The 20,769-nt window shown below is 43.9% G+C and overlaps 1 protein-coding gene and 1 long non-coding RNA gene across 2 annotated transcripts in view; both read right to left on the bottom strand.

Moving 5' to 3' along the window:
• Positions 1-16,786, bottom strand: part of LOC105829437 (toll-like receptor 6) — a 56,586-nt gene extending 39,800 nt beyond the window's left edge. Inside the window, exon 1 of the mRNA XM_028189227.2 lies at positions 12,116-16,786. Within this exon, the coding sequence (XP_028045028.1) occupies positions 12,132-15,812 (3,681 nt within the window). The 5' untranslated portion in view covers positions 15,813-16,786 and the 3' untranslated portion in view covers positions 12,116-12,131. The remainder of the gene's footprint in view (positions 1-12,115) is intronic.
• LOC118644823 overlaps positions 1-20,769 on the bottom strand; it is a 114,930-nt gene that overhangs the window by 44,786 nt on the left and 49,375 nt on the right. The gene's annotated exons all lie outside the window — the stretch shown is intronic.

The following is a 20,769-nucleotide window of genomic DNA, read 5'->3' as shown; positions in this document are numbered from 1 at the left end:
CTTTGTTAATAATTGATATTTTGAATCAAAATTTTTAATTAAAAACTTAACACACGTTTCCGTTCGACAATATATTGTTCGATCGATTCTGGATTCAAAATTATGAAATATTTATCACTTGTCAAACAAAAAAAAAACGAATAAATCTCGAAATTCAGAATTTTTTATTTTTGGTATGACAATGGCTGAGCTCCTGCAGCACAGAGATATTCTAGAAACGTTCGATAATATAATAAAATTATTCCGCTGTTCACGTGGCTCTCGTGAAGACCGCAAAATTATGCGGCTGTTTTTCCCGTCCGCCAACGTTCCGTCGCGAATCATCCGCTGGCGTTATTTTTTCACGCTCGATGTCCTTCGGCGAATGTCTTGTTACTTCTGCATTGTTACCGTAAACTGAGGATGTTATGATAGGCATGGCGCTCCATTTTGCGGATTCCCAAGGAGAGAAAACCACGCGAGGGACCGACAGATTCTCTCTTTCTCTCTTTGTATCTCTCCGCCTTACCGAGCTTCTCACCCCTCGGAGGCATCGGATCCCGCTCACGCTTATCTTACTTTCAATGGACGCAGAAAATTCTCCGCTTCCCGCTTGCTCTTTTCAGACATCTCGAGCAGGCTGACGTTACGGTGACAGGTAAGAGAGACGGCAATTGAAATAACAAGAGAACGTTAAGGAGGAAGCCGGAGAACGAGCGATGTGGGGGCCGCCCTGCCGAGCAAATCTCAAAGTTTCTTTGAAAAGAATCCACCGCGGTGCACCCGTCTTCCGTCCTAGATACGACTGCAAAGCGTTCTTGAAAAATTTGTCCCTTTTGTCAAGCCGATTTCACAATGTAGGGATCAGATACTTTTGCATCCTTTCGCGTGAATATTAGCCTGTTCTACGCATTTCCATAAGCAACTTGAATATTCAACCCTAATCTGACTGCCAGATATCTCGATTAACAAGTAGATTTCCCTAACTTTGCTTCATATTCTTGTAAAATTTTTCATTACTATCAATCTTAGAAGTTTATATAAATTTTTCTTATTTATATAAGTTAAAATCATCGTATAAAGTTTATTTTACTATTTTTTCATATTTACAATTAAAAAGTATTGTTCTAAATAAATATGAACAAAAGATATATGTAAAATATATAGATAATATGATCAAATAATACTAATAATTTAAATTACGTTTTCCATTTTTAATTAACTTTGTCGTCACTTATTATCTGTCAGTTTCCTTTTAATGCGTCTCTTGGAGGTTTATATGTGAATTCCCAGAGGAATTGTTACTCCAAAAACATGGAAAACAAAAAAACTTTTCTATACCCCATTCTGTATCGTAAATCAGACTTTTGTGTCGAAACACAAAGATAAAACGCGTTGACTTTTAAATGCGCGTGCGATTCGTTACGCCGAAAGTCACGCGCCTCCCTGAAATCGTGAAATCACCGATACAGAAAATTTGATCGTTGAAGCTCGGACGGGGCTAACCGACGTGAAAAGCCGACGCAACCCCCGGCAGGAGTGTGCGTCGGGTAATTCGAAAATTTCCACCCCCATCGGACTGGCTGTTGGCGGCTGGCGAAGGGAGGTGCGGCGGCGTCCCTCATTGTTACGTTCGGCTAACAATGCGCCCCGTAACAAATTCGTCGCTGGTGCGCTGCATAATTGGGGGCATTCCTCTCTTTCGCGCTTCTCCATGGCCCTTTCACTCGTTCCCACTCTTTCTCCCTCTCTCTCTCTCTCTCTCTCTTTCTCTCTTTCTTTCTCTCTCATTCTCGCTTCGTTCTCGCAGTTTTGTGTCGCGGGCGTGGAAAATATATTCCAGGATCAGCGTGAACGCATAATCTCCTGGTGCTAAGAGTAGTCATGGATCCCTTTCCCCGGCCGACATCGTTAAATCAGCCATATGCTTAAGTCTGGTCACGTTCGCGCACCCGCTGCTGATAAATTGATTGCGTTTCGGAATTCTCTTCGGCGCGTTGCAGCTGCTGTTAGCACAGACCGAATTTCCATCGGCGCACTCCGTTATGATTTTATACGGAGCTACGCCTCTTCTTAATGTCGCGGACCACTGCCCGTCAGTCCGTCTCGCTCGATATCCTTTCTGCGGTCGGAATTCTGGATCGCGGACAGAACCTGACGTCGCGAGCGGAAAGACGTGTGCCCTACTTAAAAGTAAGCGGGATACGTAATAATCTCTCGACATAACCGTCGTGCTCGCTCACGACGACGATGACGACGACGTTGCAACGCGTGCGTCACCCGCCAGCGGCTTCAGTAATTAGTCTGCCATTGCCGGCTGTGCGCGTCGTAATAGACTTGACCCGCCTTCTACATTCCTGAAACTTCGGCCGCAACGTTGCGGCATTACAGTTGTGTTAATTACACGGCGGCGCGGCGGAAAATCGTCGCATTGTGTCGCGCGTCACCTGCGTAAGCACTTTGGAAAACCGCGGCTGAACATGCGTGCCACCCTGCGAAACGCGCGTAGCTCGCTGTTAAGTAAGAAACGTTCGCAACGAATGGATATTATTTATGGCTCTTTATTAACTCTCGAGGCTGCGCGGCCGAGTTTAAATGCGCCGCTTACGAAAACTTTCGCGTATAAATTTCAGAAATATTAACATTATTGCATGTTTACGTAACGAATTACATGGCTGACAAGATATCAATTATTATTTTAAATTATACCCCCGAGACAAAATAAGAACATGGATAACATTTTAGAATGTTAATTGAAATCGTGTGTGTGTGTTAAAGTCGAGAGAAAAATCTACTACTCCGCTCTGTAACTCTCTTGGAATAAAGTTCTGTATCGAGAAATTATATCGTGAAGAATTATCCTTTTATAAACATAGCTGTATTGTACAGCCGTTTCTTTGGTAAAAATTGAGGTAAAGTTGCAGCAGCGCTCAAAAAGTGAACGCAAAACATCTGAAAGAGATTCATCTGCCAGCGTGGTAGCGTGGAAAATATTCTAGTTTTAGAAATAAAATGGTACGTATGTATGTACACACACACACATATATATATAGCGTGGCTCTCTCCGCGCGTTGTTTTCATTCATAACACACGAAACCCTTTTCTCGCTCGGTATTCGCGTTAAGGCCTGCCCTCTCGCCGAGTATCGCCGGGATGCCCGCGCGCTAACTTCGTTTATTGCGGAATCGAGAGCGAATTAACTCCGATATTTGTTACTGCGCTGCCCCCGCTGTAACCGGCGCGGTTCCACAACGCGTAAATTGCAAATTAACTCTAACTCGTAAATTTGTAAATCACGTACGTACGAGGGAGTCGGCAGCGGCGGCGGCGGCGGCGGTACGCTTTCGCGGAACGCGTACGTGAGGTGGCGTACAAAAAAGAACCGTATCCCCCGTTCTCTCCCGTACCTTATGGTGGAAGCGTATATCGATTTATGTGCGTGGCTATGAATCCATCGAAAATTCGCCCGGTCGGCGAGTCCCTTGCGGTGAGTCACATCCGTTCCTTCGGCGACACGCGAGAGGGGGGAAAAAACAGCCGAACGTCGGTATATTCGTTGATATACCGCTGAGTGGCTCGGGAGAAAAAGGTAGTCAATGTAACCATATTTTATGGTGCCGGCATTTATATCCATAACCGTTCCACTCCGCGCCGCATCGATCGCGCCTGCAAAGAAGCGCTTGTGTAATCGCGCTCGCGGGGCGCTCCATTACACATTCATGCGTATCTTTACGAGTGTGTGAGAATACATCGATGATACGGATTTCAGCGCGGCTACAAGAAGAATCCATTAAATACGGCAAATATTTTGCTCTTAAGATCCCGCGCGGGTCGCGGCTGAGCAAGGGAAAGACTGAAGAGAAGGGGTCGAAATAAAGTATACAAATCGCACGGAGTGTCCTCTGAGGAGGACCGCGTAAATTTTTCAAGAGCGCTTTGAGTCGTTGTGCCGCGCGGAGCTGTCGCCCGCCTCCATTGTTCGAGGGGGAAAAAAAAAGAGTCGCGCAAAGGGCACGGAGCGTCATAAACGCTAATAAAAAGGAGGGAGAGAAGCGTCGCGCTTGTAAGATGAAAAGCAGCACGAATTAAAAGTCGGAGTGGGACGCTTAAGTAAGAACGCGGATGGGAAAAAGGCTGCTATACGCGGGCGCACTCGCGACCGCGGTGGAGGATCGTAGGGTAAAGGGAAAAGATGTTCTCCAAATTGACCAAATACACCGTCGGATAAGTCGTTTAGCGGCTTTAGCGGGAAGCCGTCCCGTGCTCGAGAGAAAAGCCGTGAAGTGACGATGACAGAGCCGCGTACAAGTCGGGCTAAAAGCACTATAAAAGCGTTCTGCGACCTCCTCGAATGTCGCGCGCGCGCGCGCGCGCGCGGATGCAGGTGTTTTACGGGCGTACCGCAGCACCGGCAGCACTCGATAAGATTAGCGAAGATTCTGAGAAGCAGTCGCGTAGCCGAGCCCCGCCGTCATAAAATCGCATAACTCCGCGCGTCACGTCATCCTCTCCAAAACGGACGAATCCGTCACGCATCTCGTTTTAGAGACGTTATAGCCGTCAATTTCCGGTTTTTATCTAAGCCTTCCCTCCCTTTTGCATTCCCAGACGAGGCACGCACACATTATTTCGACATCTCCGATTTCGTCTTTAACAGATTTCTCGCCTAAATTAACAGTCACGCTCTTTTCTTGAATAAAATATCTAGATACCTTTAGTTTTTAAACTGTGTAACAAGACAAGATGCTGGAGGCGAAATAAGTCAAGTATTAATTTCTTAAGTGAGTTCTAATGACTTCAAGTACTAATTTGGTAGGTGAGTTCTGATTATGAACAATCTCATAATAATCGTAATTGAAAAACAAACACTTTAAAGATTTCTTAGATTTAAATATATTTAAGTGATGTAGAATAAAATGCTGTTTCACGGCTCAGAATATTATATAAATTGAAATGATACTTTGTGCGTAAGTCTCGAAGATTCGACCATTACTTATCCATTCTTCATTCATCGACGAACCCGATCATTACTTATCCATTCCACGGCGACGGCTCATCCGGTTGCATGCCAATGACGCGCATTTCGTCTGTCACCGAAAACGTAAAAGCCGGAACCGATCTTCCGAATGCGTGCTGCACTTTTACGAGCGGTCCCGTCGCTCGAAACGTCAATGTCGAACGCTCTCGGGAGTTTCGCCCGGGTATTGTGAAGAAGGTGCACTCGTCGCCGGCTTATTTGACTCGTTTCGTGTGCGGGCATCACGAGTTACATTTCCACCGGCTTCCGACGGTAGCCCGCACTAAAGGCAGGCGGTACAATGGCGAACAGCCGGGGAGAGAATGGGATCTCCCGAAGGTATACGACAGCGGAGTGTACAATTCGGAATGCATTGGCGGAAGGACGGAGAAGCATTGCCGTAAAACACCGCGCGTCGAACCGACAATGAAAGGGCAAGAGGGCTCAAGGATGCTTCCGAGGTGCATTTTGCCGGCTACGACGATGGCAACGACGACGACAACGACGACAACGGAGATGAGGACAGGCAATGTATCCGCGGTGTATTGGCGAGCGATATGCCAATCTCGGAAATGTAATACCATAGTCGCGTCGATACGCGAAAACCCTCGTCGTCCCTCGTCAGTCGTTCTTTCGGAAATCACCGGGGACAAGTCTTCCGGATCATTGACTCATATGCTGAGACGTGACTATACGCGTATACGACTTTCCGTGTCCGTGAGAATCGATTCTTTCGCGAAGCACGTACGCGTAAACGAACATTGTCTGCAATGAAATGCATTCTGTCGCTAAAACGTCTCTAGTTTTATAACAATAGTTTTACAATAATATTGACATTTAACATCTTCTATTGAAATTCAGTTGTTCCTAAAAGTTAACGAAATAAATGCCGTTAACATTAATAAACCCTCATCTTTTAAATTAAATTGGCAAACATAAATTTTTTTTAATTAAATTCAATCTTAAATTTTTTATTAACTTAGAAAATTAATTTTGGTACTGAAACGCGCTAAATGCTGAGAAGACAATTAAAATTTCAGATTTTTAGGTAATTTTAATTTTTTTATGCGCAGATGGAACAAAAGAATACATGAATTTTTTTATCTACACACAGGTTCCATTAAAAGCATTAAATTTAAAAAATGCAAGTTTTTAATAATAAGTTATTTCATATTTTACATCATGCTGTCGTAATCTGCCGTTATCAAATATATTTGCAAATTGAATATGAAAAAATTGAATATGAAATGGAAATTAAATGGAAGTATTTGATGCGTAATTTTTCAAATACTAAAAACTCTATCTTTAATTTTTTAATTAAAATTTAATTAATGCAAGCAATTTAATAACTGGTTTGGAGTTTAATATAAGTGGAGGACAATTATTATAATAAATCTTCATTTGTAATCTATTTATCTGTAATACTAATAAATCTAATTAGTAATGATAGAAATAAAACGAATAGCGATGATATAATGTGAATAAATTTGTGAATATTTTTAACTCAAAGTCGAGTAATATTAATACAGATAACTCGAGACGGAACTGTGAGATAACTTGCTACTTCATTATACTTTCGTCGACATAGAATTTTCGCTAATATCTCAGCAAGAATATGCCATATTCTTAATTTTCAGAGGCATCTCGTTTCGTTAATCGATATTTCTTTCGATTTCTTCTGTTTGGTATAAGCTGCTGTTATCTTCGCAATTTGATTAACGATGCAACTCTTTTTCAACGCGTTCATAATTGACGCTCAGATATAATCTTCCTCGTAATACGTGCCATAAAGTTTATCGCGCAGTTTGTACAACGTGTAGAAAATTATAATGAGCGAAGATATACTAAAGACGTAGCATCTAGTGTAATTAATTTGGAGGCGCGATGCTTTCAGACGCGCACGAATAAGTAATCAATCTAAACAAAGAAAAAAATACACACACACACACACATACATATATAAAGAGAAAAAAATATATATATACCGAGCTCGCGATATTACAACTAACTCCCGGGCGTAATTATGAACTAATAATTAAGAAAGTTGGCGTCTGTTCGGCCATTCCCGTCGTCTCGTCGTTTCTCGCGATACATTTTCTCGCAGGAATTCCTGAGCATCGATTACCGGTCTAGCTCACGCTTATTTACCTGCATCGCACGTACGAAAAACTTGCGCGCTCAACTACTCGAGAGCAGACCCGCGTCACTCTTATTTCCTTTCACGATGCATGACTTTCAGACACGTAATCCATTAGATCATGCATGCGAGCATCTATTTCGGATGAGGCATGTAACGAAGCGTGGAGATCGTGTTGTCGCAAAAATCAGCGCGAAATTAGCGCACCGGCAGCATTAAGCGTGACACGTAGGTTTGCCGATTTTCCCAAGCAACGGTTTAAATAAGATAACTTAACATATGCTATATTGAAGTAACATGTTTCTCACGATGGATCCATAATAATCTAAAATTATTCAAGATACTGCTGCAGAACTCTTTCACTTCCGCAATTCTAAACGAAGTCTCGTGCATGGGAGATGCGCGCTTAGATAGAAGTTGGGAGTGTATCTCGGCTACACTTGTTTTCTTAATATGACTAAAACATGGAGAGCATAATGAACGGCCACCTCGCGCCGAAGGTACGCCGTCTAGAACGCCCGAAATGTGCTCGCCCACCTACGAGCGTGCGAGAGAAACGAATTAGTATACAAATCACTTTTCAATTTCTTGTTCCTTTTCTCCAAGAGAGTATGCAAGGTCGACAGCGAACCCATTTGTCTTCTGGACTCGGGCGCGCCCTTGTCAGGTACAGAACGAACGGCGCAGGCAGGTATACCTACGATCGAAGATTCCACCTGCCCTTTCGTAGACATTTCGAGTACGTTCTTCCGTCGACGGGAGTTCTATTAAGGCGTTTTACTTTGCGACCGTCCGACCGCTTTTTTTTTCCCCCCTCTAAGAAGATTGAAAAGCTCCGCCCTCACGATGACGTTATCGCGCGACGAGCAGTTAAATGGTTTCCCCCGAAGGCTCGCACGAGGGGGAAAAGATCGCGAACGTTCGGAAATCCCATCGCCGAAAATACGAGGAACTACCCTTAACGAGTCCTATTCTACATGACCGTAAGTTTCCGCCCGAAGTCGAGGAAAGGGGCCGAATTCGACGACGAGGCGCACCGACATCGAATTGCCGCGCGACGGGCGTTTAAACGCTCGTTACGAACTATCGTATGATAGCTTCAATCGATAAAAAGTTGTTTCCAGCCGCGATGTCGTACATCATACTCGAAACCGAAACTGACAACGAAATCCCGCCCTTAACAGTAGGCGTATGGGACACAATAAATCACGATAAAAAACGCGAGATCGTTTCTCTTCGTGAACGCCGGCGAATGCGACCAGCGTTCTCCGCGCAAGCGTCTCGAGATTTCGCAAATCGTATCCATTTGCGGTTCATTCGGCAGGAAGCGAATGGCTGCGGTACACTACTATGAGAATAGACGAGCTCGTGAGCTAACGTGACAATAAGCATTGGCTAAATAACTTCTTTACGTAATCCCGCTGAAGAGAGAGAGAAAGAGGGAGAGAGAGAGAGAGAACTGGTATCGATGCAGCTTATCGGCGGCTTAGCTTTTAATGGAAGTGTCGACCACGCAGGCGCTAACCTGGAAGTTTATGGGGTAAAAAGGGACCTTTCGGACTTTCCCCCAGCCCCTCGTATTTTCAGCTCGCCCTTTCGAGCACCATGACCACCATTTCGCGCGGACCTCTCGGGGTAACAGCTGAAACTGAAGCGTGTCGCGGAAAGTTAACGTGGCGAATGGCCGGTCACTTAATACAAAGAAAATCGAGGGCCTGTCTGGCAGTCTGTGGCCGGGGCAGGAAGGCATTGTTGCGGGATTGCGGGGAATCGGACGATCAATTGACTTTCCTAATTTTCCCGCGCGTCGCGTTGGCTTTAATGTAACGTCCGTCGCATTCGGCCTCCCTTTTCCACGTTGCCGATCTGCGCGACAGAGATAATTCTATTCGGCTGGTGATTACAAAGGCACGAGTTGGGCGGACGAACAGGCGGATCACGAAATTACTCGTCATTTCCTGATACGGGAGAGCAGGATGTGAAATAAAATCGCTGTTAAATGTGCAATAATGAGTTATTTTAGACAATTATATACATTATAACCACTAAACGATTGTGGTGAAAATTTCCTTTCAGAGAATGCACGAAAACAAAGAGAGAATAAAATGTAGAATATAATTTATTATAATCTAATTTAATTATCATATTAAATTAAATAAAATTGATAAAGAGATTTTGTCATTGCTAATAAAGACGAAATATTTTGTTGCAAAAATATCATTAAAAATATTTTTTGTTTAAATATTTAACTGGCAATGAGAGAGAGAGTGAGAGAAAGAGAGAGAGAGAGTCACAGTCTTTTGATATATTTAACTTCATAGATGTATTATAGATAGACTCTCTGATAGAGCCAGTTTCCGATTTTAATTCCTGTAAATGCGTATTTACTGTTTGCTATTATTGTAACTAATTATTGTAGCAAATTCATGAAATGAAATGATAAATACACTAGGTATACTTGTTACAAAGCAAATACAAGCGCAATGACATATATATTTGCCACATCTTTATTTTTTAATCTATAAATCATGATAAATAATACTACTGCTATTAAAATTTAAAAAATTGAAATATATTAAGAAATTTTGCAACACTTGTTTTACAGCAGTATAGAATAGTTGACAATAACAAGTTATAGATGAGATTTTATTGTGCAATGTTTTCTAAACATGAAATCTATATTTTTAAACTAAAACTTTATATACTTTAAACTTTATACTCTTTTAGACTCTTCCAAGAAGAATAAAACTTTTATATTTTTACAACACACGTAACGTGATCTTTTCTTTAACTATGTCAAAATCAGTATTGTGTCCAACATATTGATCTTATTTCTTACAAATATAATTTAAAGTATTATTTCAAAAGAACATAGCAAAACTTTACAAGGATTTTTTAGTTTAATCTAGCAATTCCAATTGTACGAAAGCAAAGCTTATTAAATAACTCTTTCATAAATTCGTAGAATTACATTTATATATTTTGAGTCTCCTTGTGGCTCTTACACGCACTTGACGAAAGATTTAATTGTTTTTGTGACGTCTCCGGTTTAAATCATTCTGACTAAGACATTATTCCGAGTTTTTGATTGACAATGAGACACAACGCGTTTATGAATTTGCTGCTACGAAAATTGTCAATAGTTGTCTCGCGAATAATAATACATTTGTAATCCGCACTTAAAAAGGACCAAATCCCATAGTCAAAACGTCGTAATTGGATATTGAATAAAGAATTTGCCAGTTTGTCGACATTAAGTCTGTGTTATTCTTTGGTTATATATTTTACTTTCTTAAAAATAATTCTGCAATTTTATTATCACATCCACATAATTTAGAAACTTCTTTGATTAGAGACTTATTTGATAAAACAAGATTAAGATTGTCGACAGAATATTATAATCAAATAAATTTATTATATAATGTGATTATCAGTCATTGATGCTATTTATACTAATAGTATGAGAATACAAATAAATTCATTACGAAAATTGTGTCAATCGTATTATACACGCAGAAATCTTCGTCAAATTGATTGCGAAATCGACATTTAAGAATGAACGATTGGCGAGTTTACGGTCTCCCCTGCTTCCGACAGGGGATTGGATTCGAACAAAGCAAACTTAATCGCTAATTGAGTGAGAATAGTTATGAGAGCACAAATGGTCCGGACGATTGATGGACTTTCCTAGTTCCCTGGCCGCTGGCGGATATGTAACGATGGATTTAATGCGACTTTTCGTATATTTCCCCCATATGTTCGCGCAAAACCGACCGCCGAAAGATGACCTCATTCATGCCCCCGATCACAATAGCGCGAAATGTGTCGCCGTTAAATGGGCTACAGGTCGAGTAGAAGAGCGTTCAATGGCACGACTACCGCCGCCTCTCGTTAGCCTGTCGTTTAGGAATTATATATAATTTGAACCGTTACCATTATATACGTACCACGCGCGCTGCTCGGCGCTTTTATGGGCACGCGAACATCGATTATGAATTCTATTGGGTTAACAACGAACGACTTTGTACTTAGCCAACTTTCCATCATAAGTATTCAGCAACCGGAAGCAACATTACTCCCATTTTAGGATACAAAGGCGCGTTATGTACACGATCTTTCATCGAGAAAGATTATTGCTAAGGAAGATAATACTTGCTCTCATGCGTTGTATCAGAAATTGTGAGATTCGCGCATATTTAAATTTATATTATATACTGCGCGCGTACATTCTAGAATTGCAGTAATTAAAGATTTATCGTATCTAAATGATAGGGTATAATTTGTTATGCAAAAATTCTAGAATTCTAGATAGTAACTAAAAATCCAAAATATACATTCGTAATTTACAATTATGAACATCATATCACCTGATTCGATCACAGATATAATTACAAATAATTGTTATTATTGATTCAGGGGAAAATCACTTAAGAGAAATAACAAAAATATTATATGACGCATTTCGATTATGTCATATTTGTTTTTCTCCCAGATAGAGATTACGTCATTGAAATAAATGAAATAAATAAATAAATAATTTAATTCCGTTTCTACATCACAAAACATTATTACTTTTTTTAAATAATATTACAAAAGTTTTTTCATGCGCTAATAAACAATAATAGCACTACATCAGATATTTCGAAATCTGCTGAACGATATGAAATAGGTATTCATATGCAAATATCCATGAGATATGTGTACTATATGGGAGATCAATTCAAAATTATTGTAAAACCACCATTTCTACACTTGTAATATCGAGCCTGTTCTTTATTAAATCCTGATAAAATCCTGCCTCAATTACACATGAAATTTAATATTACAAAATACTTTTCAAGATATTGTGTTTTTTTTCTGATATAAATAACTTAATATCAGAAAACGAAAGAATGTGCAAAATTATAAAGCAAACGCGGTTTTACGACAGACATTAACGCGTGGCTATTCTAGGAATGAAAGAACATTTTTTTCTTTCTTACCTAAATAACGGCAGCTCTACGTCCATTGATGATGCACCGGTGGTGGCGGCGGTGGCGGCAACGGTAGGGGTCTCTCTAAAACGGGAACGGGAACAGGAGACACGTCCGGCATGGCAAACCTCAGCTTTTGCCAGAACAACTTGTCCCCCCATACCAGCACAGTGTGCGACGAAATTCTCTTTTTGAGATCAGCATCGAGATCCCGAGGGCACACGCCGCCCACCAGAAGCAAAATTACCGAGCGGCCCTTTCCCTTGAGAGCGTCCCTCAGGGCCGCCTTGAATTCGAACCTGGACCACTCGCCATGCAAAAAGTTCTTCGACAATACGAGAATAGTGCGCCTCGAAGAGTCAGCCGCTTCGGCTACGGCGTCGGCGACGTTGCTGCCGGCACCAAGATCTCGATAGTGTAAGCACAGCCTGTACGAAGTTTCAAGACCCGGCACGAGAATCGTCGAGACGAAGGCCTCGTCGACCGCAGAATAGGAGATGTAGGCGTCGAACGGTTTCTCCTGATCCTCGAAGGCTGCGGTCTTGTAGCACGCCCGCAGACCGCATCTACTCGCGGCCCAGGTTCTCAGAGTACGACGATGTCTGATTGCGCCGCACACCAACGCCACCGCTGCGAAAATCAGCACGACTGTGGCCAGCAGCAACGGGAGATAAGCCTCCAGCGGATGCGTCTCGACGACGGAAGTCGTGCCCGTTAATGCCGCGCAATTTATGACCGATCCGTTCGCTGGAAGAGTTATGGGCACGCCGAGAGAACAGGTGACGCTACGCCAGTCATTGATCTTCGCCCGGTTACGGGACATCCACTCCCGTACGCGATCTAGATACGAGCACTCGCAGTTCCACGGATTACTAGACAAACCGATGTCGACTAGATACGGATTCTGGCCCAATTGCCAGAGGGCGAAAGTGCCGAGCCGATTATTCTCCAGACGCAAGACCTCTAGCTGACGCAGCGGTAAAAACGTACCATTATCAATGTACGTCAACAGATTATTCTGCAGGTAGAGCTCCTTCAGATTTTCCAACGGCATTAACTCCACGCCGTTGAGTACGCTTATCTTGTTGTTTTCCAAATGTAACACAAGCAGTCGCTTCAAACCACTGAAAGTATGATTGCGGATCGCGATGATGTTACTGTCGTTCGCATAAAGGATCTGCAAGTTCTTCCGGCCAATGAACGAATGGGAATTCAGTTCCCCAAAATTGTTCCCGTCGAGATAAACTTCCGTCGCGTCCATCGGTAAACGACCCGGCAGAGTTTTATAGCCCGAGTTGGAACAGTCGACGACGTTCGCCGACCAAGACTCATCGTGATAACACGTGCAATTCGTCGGACATGTCATCTCGCAGTCGCAAGCGTCGAAGTCGCAGCAATGGCAGAGAGCGAAGCAGTGCGCCTTGTAAGTGCACAAGAATTGCGAGGGTTTGGCCTCCAACAGCGGTATAAACGACTTGTGACGATCGTAAGGTAATCTACAGTAAACGGACTCGAGATCCATCACCCTCGGATGCTGTCTCAGCGTAAACGAATTGATCCTCTGCAACCACTCCGTGGTGCAGTCGCATATAAAGGGATTTCCGCCAATGTAGAACTCCGGAAGTTGCCTGTTAGATGGCACCGCGGTAAGTTGGAACGCTGAGAGGTTCATCGTAACGATCAGATTCGCGTAGAGATCCACTCGAGTGAGATTCGTCTTGGCGAAGAATGTCTGCGGTTCCACGGAGGATATCAAGTTATTATTGACGAACAGCAGCTCGATGGAATCCGGGATCGATCGAGAATGTATCCTCGTCAGCCGATTAAACGACACATCGAGCGTCTGTAATTTCATATTTCGTGGCGCGACGCCGAGATCAGCAATAAGATTTCTATGTAAATCCAACCAATTTAATTTCTCAGGCAGGTAGCTGTAATCAAACTGCGTAATCATGTTGTCAGACATGTTCAAATATAAAACACCAGGCGCGCTCGCGAAGATGCCGGACATGTCTTGCAACAAATTTGAGTCCAGTCGAAGCGCTTGAAGCGCCGGATTGCCAGCAAACGCACCGTCCTCGATGAATTCAATTCGGTTTCTGGCCAGATTTAAGATTTGCAACGCCGGTAATTCTACGAGATCTTCCTGCGTGACATTAGTGATCTCGTTGCCGATCATTCTTAACCCATACAGACTTGACATTCCTCGGAAACCAGGCTTATTCAGGCTTCTGATCTGGTTCTCGCCCAGATCGAGGGTCCGCAATATCCTCATGTCTTTTAGCGCCACCGGTATGCTGTCAAGATTGTTGCCGGACAGGTTTAAATCTTGCATGCTCGAGCAGTTCCGAAAGGCGTCCGGATGAATTCCCCCAAGCAAGTTAGAGTCCAAGGCCAGCAACGAGAGCGCGAATAATCCGTTTAGGGAGTAAGCGTCAAGATAAGTCAAACGATTGTGAGCTAATTCCAGGGTATGTAGATTGCTCATCGGCGAGAAAGTGTCCGCTGCTATCGATTCTATCTCGTTAAATTGGAGATTTAAAATCTGTAAAGTATAGAGATCTTTGAAGATTGCTGGATCTAGCGTGGTAATCCGATTGTGAGATAGGTTCAGGAGTACAAGGCGTATCAATCCGGAGAATGTTCCCGAGTTCAACCACATGCTGGTTAGGACGTTCCTTGACAAGTCGAGAGCGACCAGTTGATTCATGTCGGCCACCAAACCGGGTGACAGCGCACTGATAGAGTTGTTTTGCAATCTCAGCTCCTTCAGCGACTTGGTTGCGTCCCGGAACATCGCCGTCGGCAAAGCGACGATTTTGTTCCCAGATAGGTCAAGACTCTCGAGGGATCTGAGTCCGTGCAGAGCCTCGTCTGCTACTATGGAGATTGCATTGCTGGACAAATTCAATACTCTGAGACGTTTCAACGATGAGAATCCATTGATTGGCAGTACGGAGATTTGATTGTTCGACACGTCCAACGATTGCACATCCAAGGAACATGAGAGGGGAGCCGATGTGGATTCCAGTTGACGTCTTGGATGCTTTTCAGATATTTTCTCTTCATTGACATCTTGAAATCCAAGTTCCGTGATATCCTTCAGCGAATTCGACGAGATGTTCAAAGTTACCAAATTTGATAAGAAACAAAACAGACGATCCGGTATTTGCCATATATTATTCCATGATAGATCGAGTTTTTCGATCTGCGGCGTATTATCGAAAGCGCCGCTTTCCAGCTCTAAACTGTATTTGGTTTTGCGTTCGTTCAGCGTTCTAACAGTTAGATTACGGAGGTCACGTAAACCGCTGAGTAACTTGGCCGGCCAGTGCACTAACTTGCATCCGGTCAGCTTCAACGACCGTAGCCGCCATAGATGAAGGAAACTGTCCACGCTGAGTACGCCATTGTCATCTTCGAGTTCCGAGTCTTCACAGACGATGTTCATGGATGTCACGTACTCGCTCGTGGCTTGAGAAAAGTTCGTCCTGAGCGAGTCGTTGCCGGTATAACGATGCACGCAGGTGAGCGCGCCATCCTGGCGCGAGTCCCACGAACAATAGTCGGGCAAATCGAGCCTTGGTGGTAGCTCGCTGGTCACGGCGAGCACGTGGTACACTGGCACGAGCAGGCAGTAATAAGCCAACGACAGCGACAGCAAACTTCTCCCGGGACCTTGGTGCCGACCGACGAGCCCACGCATCTTTAGTGAACTCGTTGCCTGCGCTTGGTACCGGTTCTCTGTCCCCTAATCATCACACGCTGCGCGACCGCGTCACGTTACCGGTTATTGCCCACTGCGCTGCGCGTCTATTCACGCAAGCCTGACCGAGACGTGTGTCGCTGAAACCGCGCGTTCCGTCGCAATATAATATTCACTCCGATTAACAGTGAGCGTTTGCAGATTGACATCAAATGCTTCACTATAAATTAACGACAGTCGGTTCGTTAATATAATTTCGAAATTGTAATTATTATCACGTAAGCTTTAACTTTTAAATCCAAGATTTGTTTACACTAAGACATCACTTTAAAGCGTCGATGATTTGTTCAACGTGATACTCCGAATAATTGGTATGTTTCTTTACGGGCGAAAATAAGTTGTTCTATTGTTCGCGATGTTCTCTAAATTCCGTATTCGACTCGGACAGTTCTTTAGAACAATCGGCAATTATTACCAAGTCACGTCACGTCAAAGTCGCTTAACAGGCATCAACCCTGTATCAGAATGTTATCCACTTACGGTGATTCGCTGACAAACTAATGTCGCGTCTTGCTACGACATTCCGCATTCCGACTAGGGGGACGTACCCTGTTATCCGCGCGACATTGACGTCTCGTGCAAACTCCTCGAGCCGAGTTCCGAGATGTGCCATTACAAGATCCCGCACATCACAGTACTTCCTCGATGTCGATGCTGAAGCAAACACGCTGTTCTCGATTAGGGTCCATTGAAATACCTTCCCAAACTTTTAGATCCCAGAAGACGAGAGAGAGCCGTCGAGAGAGGGAGGAAAAAAAGTACGACAAGAGAAAAGGACGATTTCGCGAGCTAGGCGATCCGCGGTGAAACGAAGGCGGCAGTGGGCAAACAGAGAGAGAGGTAGAGATCGGAGCAGAGATCGTTTCCCTACGGCAGCGGCGACCGCAACGCTCGGTACGACGGCCACCGCACGACTGACGAGCGAGATCTCCTCGGCATCTAACTCGACGCAGCGTCCACCAATCGTTTCTACCCCCACCGAGACCGGTGGCGGCAGCACTCACACATAGCGGCGGCGAGCGGCGGCACCCAAGTGGAGTGAGCACGCGCCTACCGCAGAACCTCGGGGTAGGACGAGGATGTCCTGCGTTTCGTACGCGAAGCGGCGTCTTTCTTGCGCGTACACGCGCGCCCCTCGGTGTAACGTACACGCACACGGCCGTGCGCCGCGTTACCATTACACGCGACCGACGTAGGGACGTGCGTTGGGCGACGAGCGTGTAGAGAAGAGAGAAGAACGAGCGGACATTGCACGCAACCTGTCTGTATCTTCTCGCCGTTCTCCTGCCGCCCGGTCGGTCCTGCACAGGGCGAGACCAGGGACACGATATCGGAAAAAAAGCATCGACACTTTACTCGTTATTAGAGCCGACAAAAAATATCGATATCCGTACCGTACCTGGCATCGAAAAACGAAGATATCGATGAATGCGCTACTCATCGATGCAAGTAAATATCGAAAAAGTAAGGAGGAGGTCCTACTCTCGTATGCTTTAATGTCCTCACGTGCGTAAATACTCGATATGCAATTTCTATAAATCCATTTCTATAAATCTAAATACTTATCTAATAATTAAATGATTAAACAGTGGCATTTCTTAATATACTTGTAGGATTTCTTAATATACTTAAAGGATGCGACTCCATACAACGCAGGTCGTTTGATACAGCCAGAATTAGCTTCTGTACTTATCCGGGCTTTCTCAAATGTTCGAGCGAAACGCAAAGCGACAGTAGACAAAAGACGTGGACTAGGTGCACGTCCGAAACTAGCTCGAGCGTTACGTGAGCCGTCGTGGACGATCCTCGACGACGGGCAGAGGGACAGCGGCGTCTTGCGCCGTCTTTACCAGTCGTCTTCATCTCGCTCGAAATCTCATTCGAGAAGGAGAGGAGGCTCCTTCGTCTGTTCATAGAACCATTCCATGAGAGGGCGGAGAACACGAGCACGTAGCACGCTCCTTTCCACGCATACGCAGCGCATACTCATTCCAGCTGCAGCATCGAAGGATGCACACAGGAACGACCGAGGGAGACGAAGGGAAGGACGGGTAACCGGCATGTGCACGACTTTGCGATTCGATTGCCGAACTTGCACGAAGAACCGCGAACCGGTCTTTCCTTCTCCTCGCGCCGTAGAGACGCGACGCGTTTCTTTTGGGTCCATGGATGTTCGGCGAAGCATCCACCTCCTTGCATCCACGACCACCAGTCGTAAAAAGGTTTCGATCAATTTTTAAATGGCCGCCGAACCAATGCTACTCTCTTTCTCCTTCTTTCCGTCTCTTTTCCCGATTTCCTTCCAATTTCATATCCTCACCCCCGCTCCGGAAACCGACAAACAACGCTCGCTCGTCGCTTTCTCCGCCGTGGTATTCCCCCGATCTGCAGATCGCGGCAAATCGAGAGAGAGAGAGAGAAAGAGAGAGAGAGAGAGAGAGAGAGAGAGAGAGAGAGAGAGAGAGAGAGAGAGAGAGAGAGAGAGAGAGAGAGAGAGCAAGCTCCAGATACGTCCAATGCTCAATAAGCCTCGCTGATTCATGCTCGTTCGGCCGACAAGCGACTTTCAACTTGATCGATGGGAACTCGAAATAGTTTGTAACTTGGTGGCTACGGTCGCGTTGCGGTTTCGACTTCGCAGAATATATTCGCGCGCCTCTCGCTTTGCCTCTCCCCGTCTCATCTCGTCGGCCTGCCCATGCTCTGCTCTCGCCCTCGAGGAAGCGGGCATTAATTCATATTAAGTGTCACTTAATCGGGAACTTCGACGGGAAATAAGCGTTGGACTCTATCCTCTCCCTTCCCCTCTCTTCTCCTCCTCCGCAACCCTCCTCGTTCCGTATCGGATGTTTGTAGCACGATACCAAAGACGGATCACCCGCTTAATTGATGCATAGGCGATAAAAGAGACTTGCCGCATCTTCCGGAGGGTTCCTTCCGCAAAATTGTGAGTTATTAGCCGCGTGGTAAATTCATAGGGGCAAAATTGTCCGTGCAACTCCTTCGTCCTTTAATGAGTAAAACGTGACTCAAAGCAAGGATGTTTAATCCATCTAACGATATTTTATGCTCCAATTCTTCACCCTAAAAGGACAAATTGCGATCCGTTCGTAGAAAACGTAGTTTGAAAACCAAAATGCAATCTTCTCTACACGGAGAAAAGAGTCAGTTGCAGTTGGATTCTGTACAGAAGCTAAATTTTAGTTGTGATAGCTAAAGTTGTGATTAGCTATCATACATCGATTTTAGCAAATCTTTGAAAATCGAAAATAACGTACCGTTTATTCAGATATAATTTATTAGCGTGTAAATAATTATAAAATATTTGGATCTTTCTTTTGACAAAGTTAGATATTTTTCAAGATATATTTAATTTTGCTGAAAGAAAGACCTGTGCCTTACTTGTGGTTGAACAAACGTTCGTAATAATGAATCGATTACGTCTATCGATGCAAACGCGACTTATTTCGCGTACGTAGACACTTCTTAATGTCGCGTCGGAAAAAGATCAAACGCTCTTTCGAACTGCAATTAATTTGTCGCTCCATTACACGAGGCTTCTTCTGGAAGTCACATTTAATTAAAATCGTTATAACGGCGATCGTGGATCGTTACAGCTCCAATAATAGGCGCCGTAGATATCCAACGAGTTTTCCCCCGGGCAAAGATATACGCGGCCTTACCTCGGGTGCCTTCTAGAAACGAACCTGTTATTTCTCTCAGCACACGTCTGCTTCGTTATCAACTAATGTTAGAACAGACTCGCAGTATTAAAAACGCTTGTCGGTTCCGCTGTATGCCATATCTTCAAAATGAAACTTGGCACAGCGCGAAATATCCAGTTGCCGAACAAATCGAGATTAAATAGTTTCTTTTGAGAAACATGTAAAAAATTATAATATGTATCAAAATTAAAGCTTGAAAGACTTAAATATCAATCAACGTTATCTAAAGGTAATAAAGCAGTTTAAACGAGATATCTCGTTATTTATTCTGAATGTCATCTATTTTATTTCTATATTCTGCCGTGCACCATAATAACAATGTAAGTTTCTCGACAGAATTTCGTTGCAAGCCGAAAATAATTCCACCTCGTTGCTTCGACTTACGAACTTTCCTATCTGATTCGGAAATCAATTAGTAGCAGATTTAGTTTCCATGTAAGAGACGAGTCGCGCGTCACCGATGCGCAATCTTATCGTCCGGAATAGAGCCTGAAAATGGCGGGGAAAAAGAAGTTTTAATTAAACCTAGAATAAGAGTTTAATCGAGCAAGAGGGATTAATTGCCTGAAGGGAAAGGGGGAGAAGAGAGATTAAAACGACCGTAGGGTCAAAGGAAACTAGCCAGTCTCTTGCGCGCTGCAGTCCCGCGACTTCTGAAATACCTCAGGTAAAGCCATCCGTATAAATATGCGCGTGAAATCTCGCTGTGAATGTTCTATTATGTCTAATTAACGGGACGCCTGACTTCACGCATACAATGACCGCCTCGGTGGGTCTCGCTTTTCATTTTCGAGCTATCTCGTCCTATCAAATTCTTCTAATTCCTGGCGATTCGTGGGCGAAACGCGGCTTCTTTGTGCGGAACACGCTAGAGTGAACAACGGTGAATTTAAAAGAACCTTATGACCCACTCTCTCTCTCTCTCATAACTCGAAAGCTTCACTAGCGTTCTCTCTATACATTATGAACTAACTGTGTAACTCTCGTCAGATCATGTTCATTTTGTTACCATCTTATATTTTTTATCGAATAAATCCCATTTCGCGATTCCGCCAGATAAGAGCGAAAAAATAGCCGACGAATAGTTTCACGAATCATTTTTAGCCGTACAGTCGCCGTCAGATTTTATGGAGTATTGTTCGGTGCACTGGCACCGTGCACAACATATACTA

This window comes from Monomorium pharaonis, chromosome 3 (genome assembly GCF_013373865.1).
Source record: "Monomorium pharaonis isolate MP-MQ-018 chromosome 3, ASM1337386v2, whole genome shotgun sequence".
Lineage (NCBI taxonomy): Eukaryota > Metazoa > Arthropoda > Insecta > Hymenoptera > Formicidae > Monomorium > Monomorium pharaonis.
The sequence above is the reverse complement of the archived record's forward strand: the minus strand, read 5'-3'. Positions and strand labels throughout refer to the sequence as shown.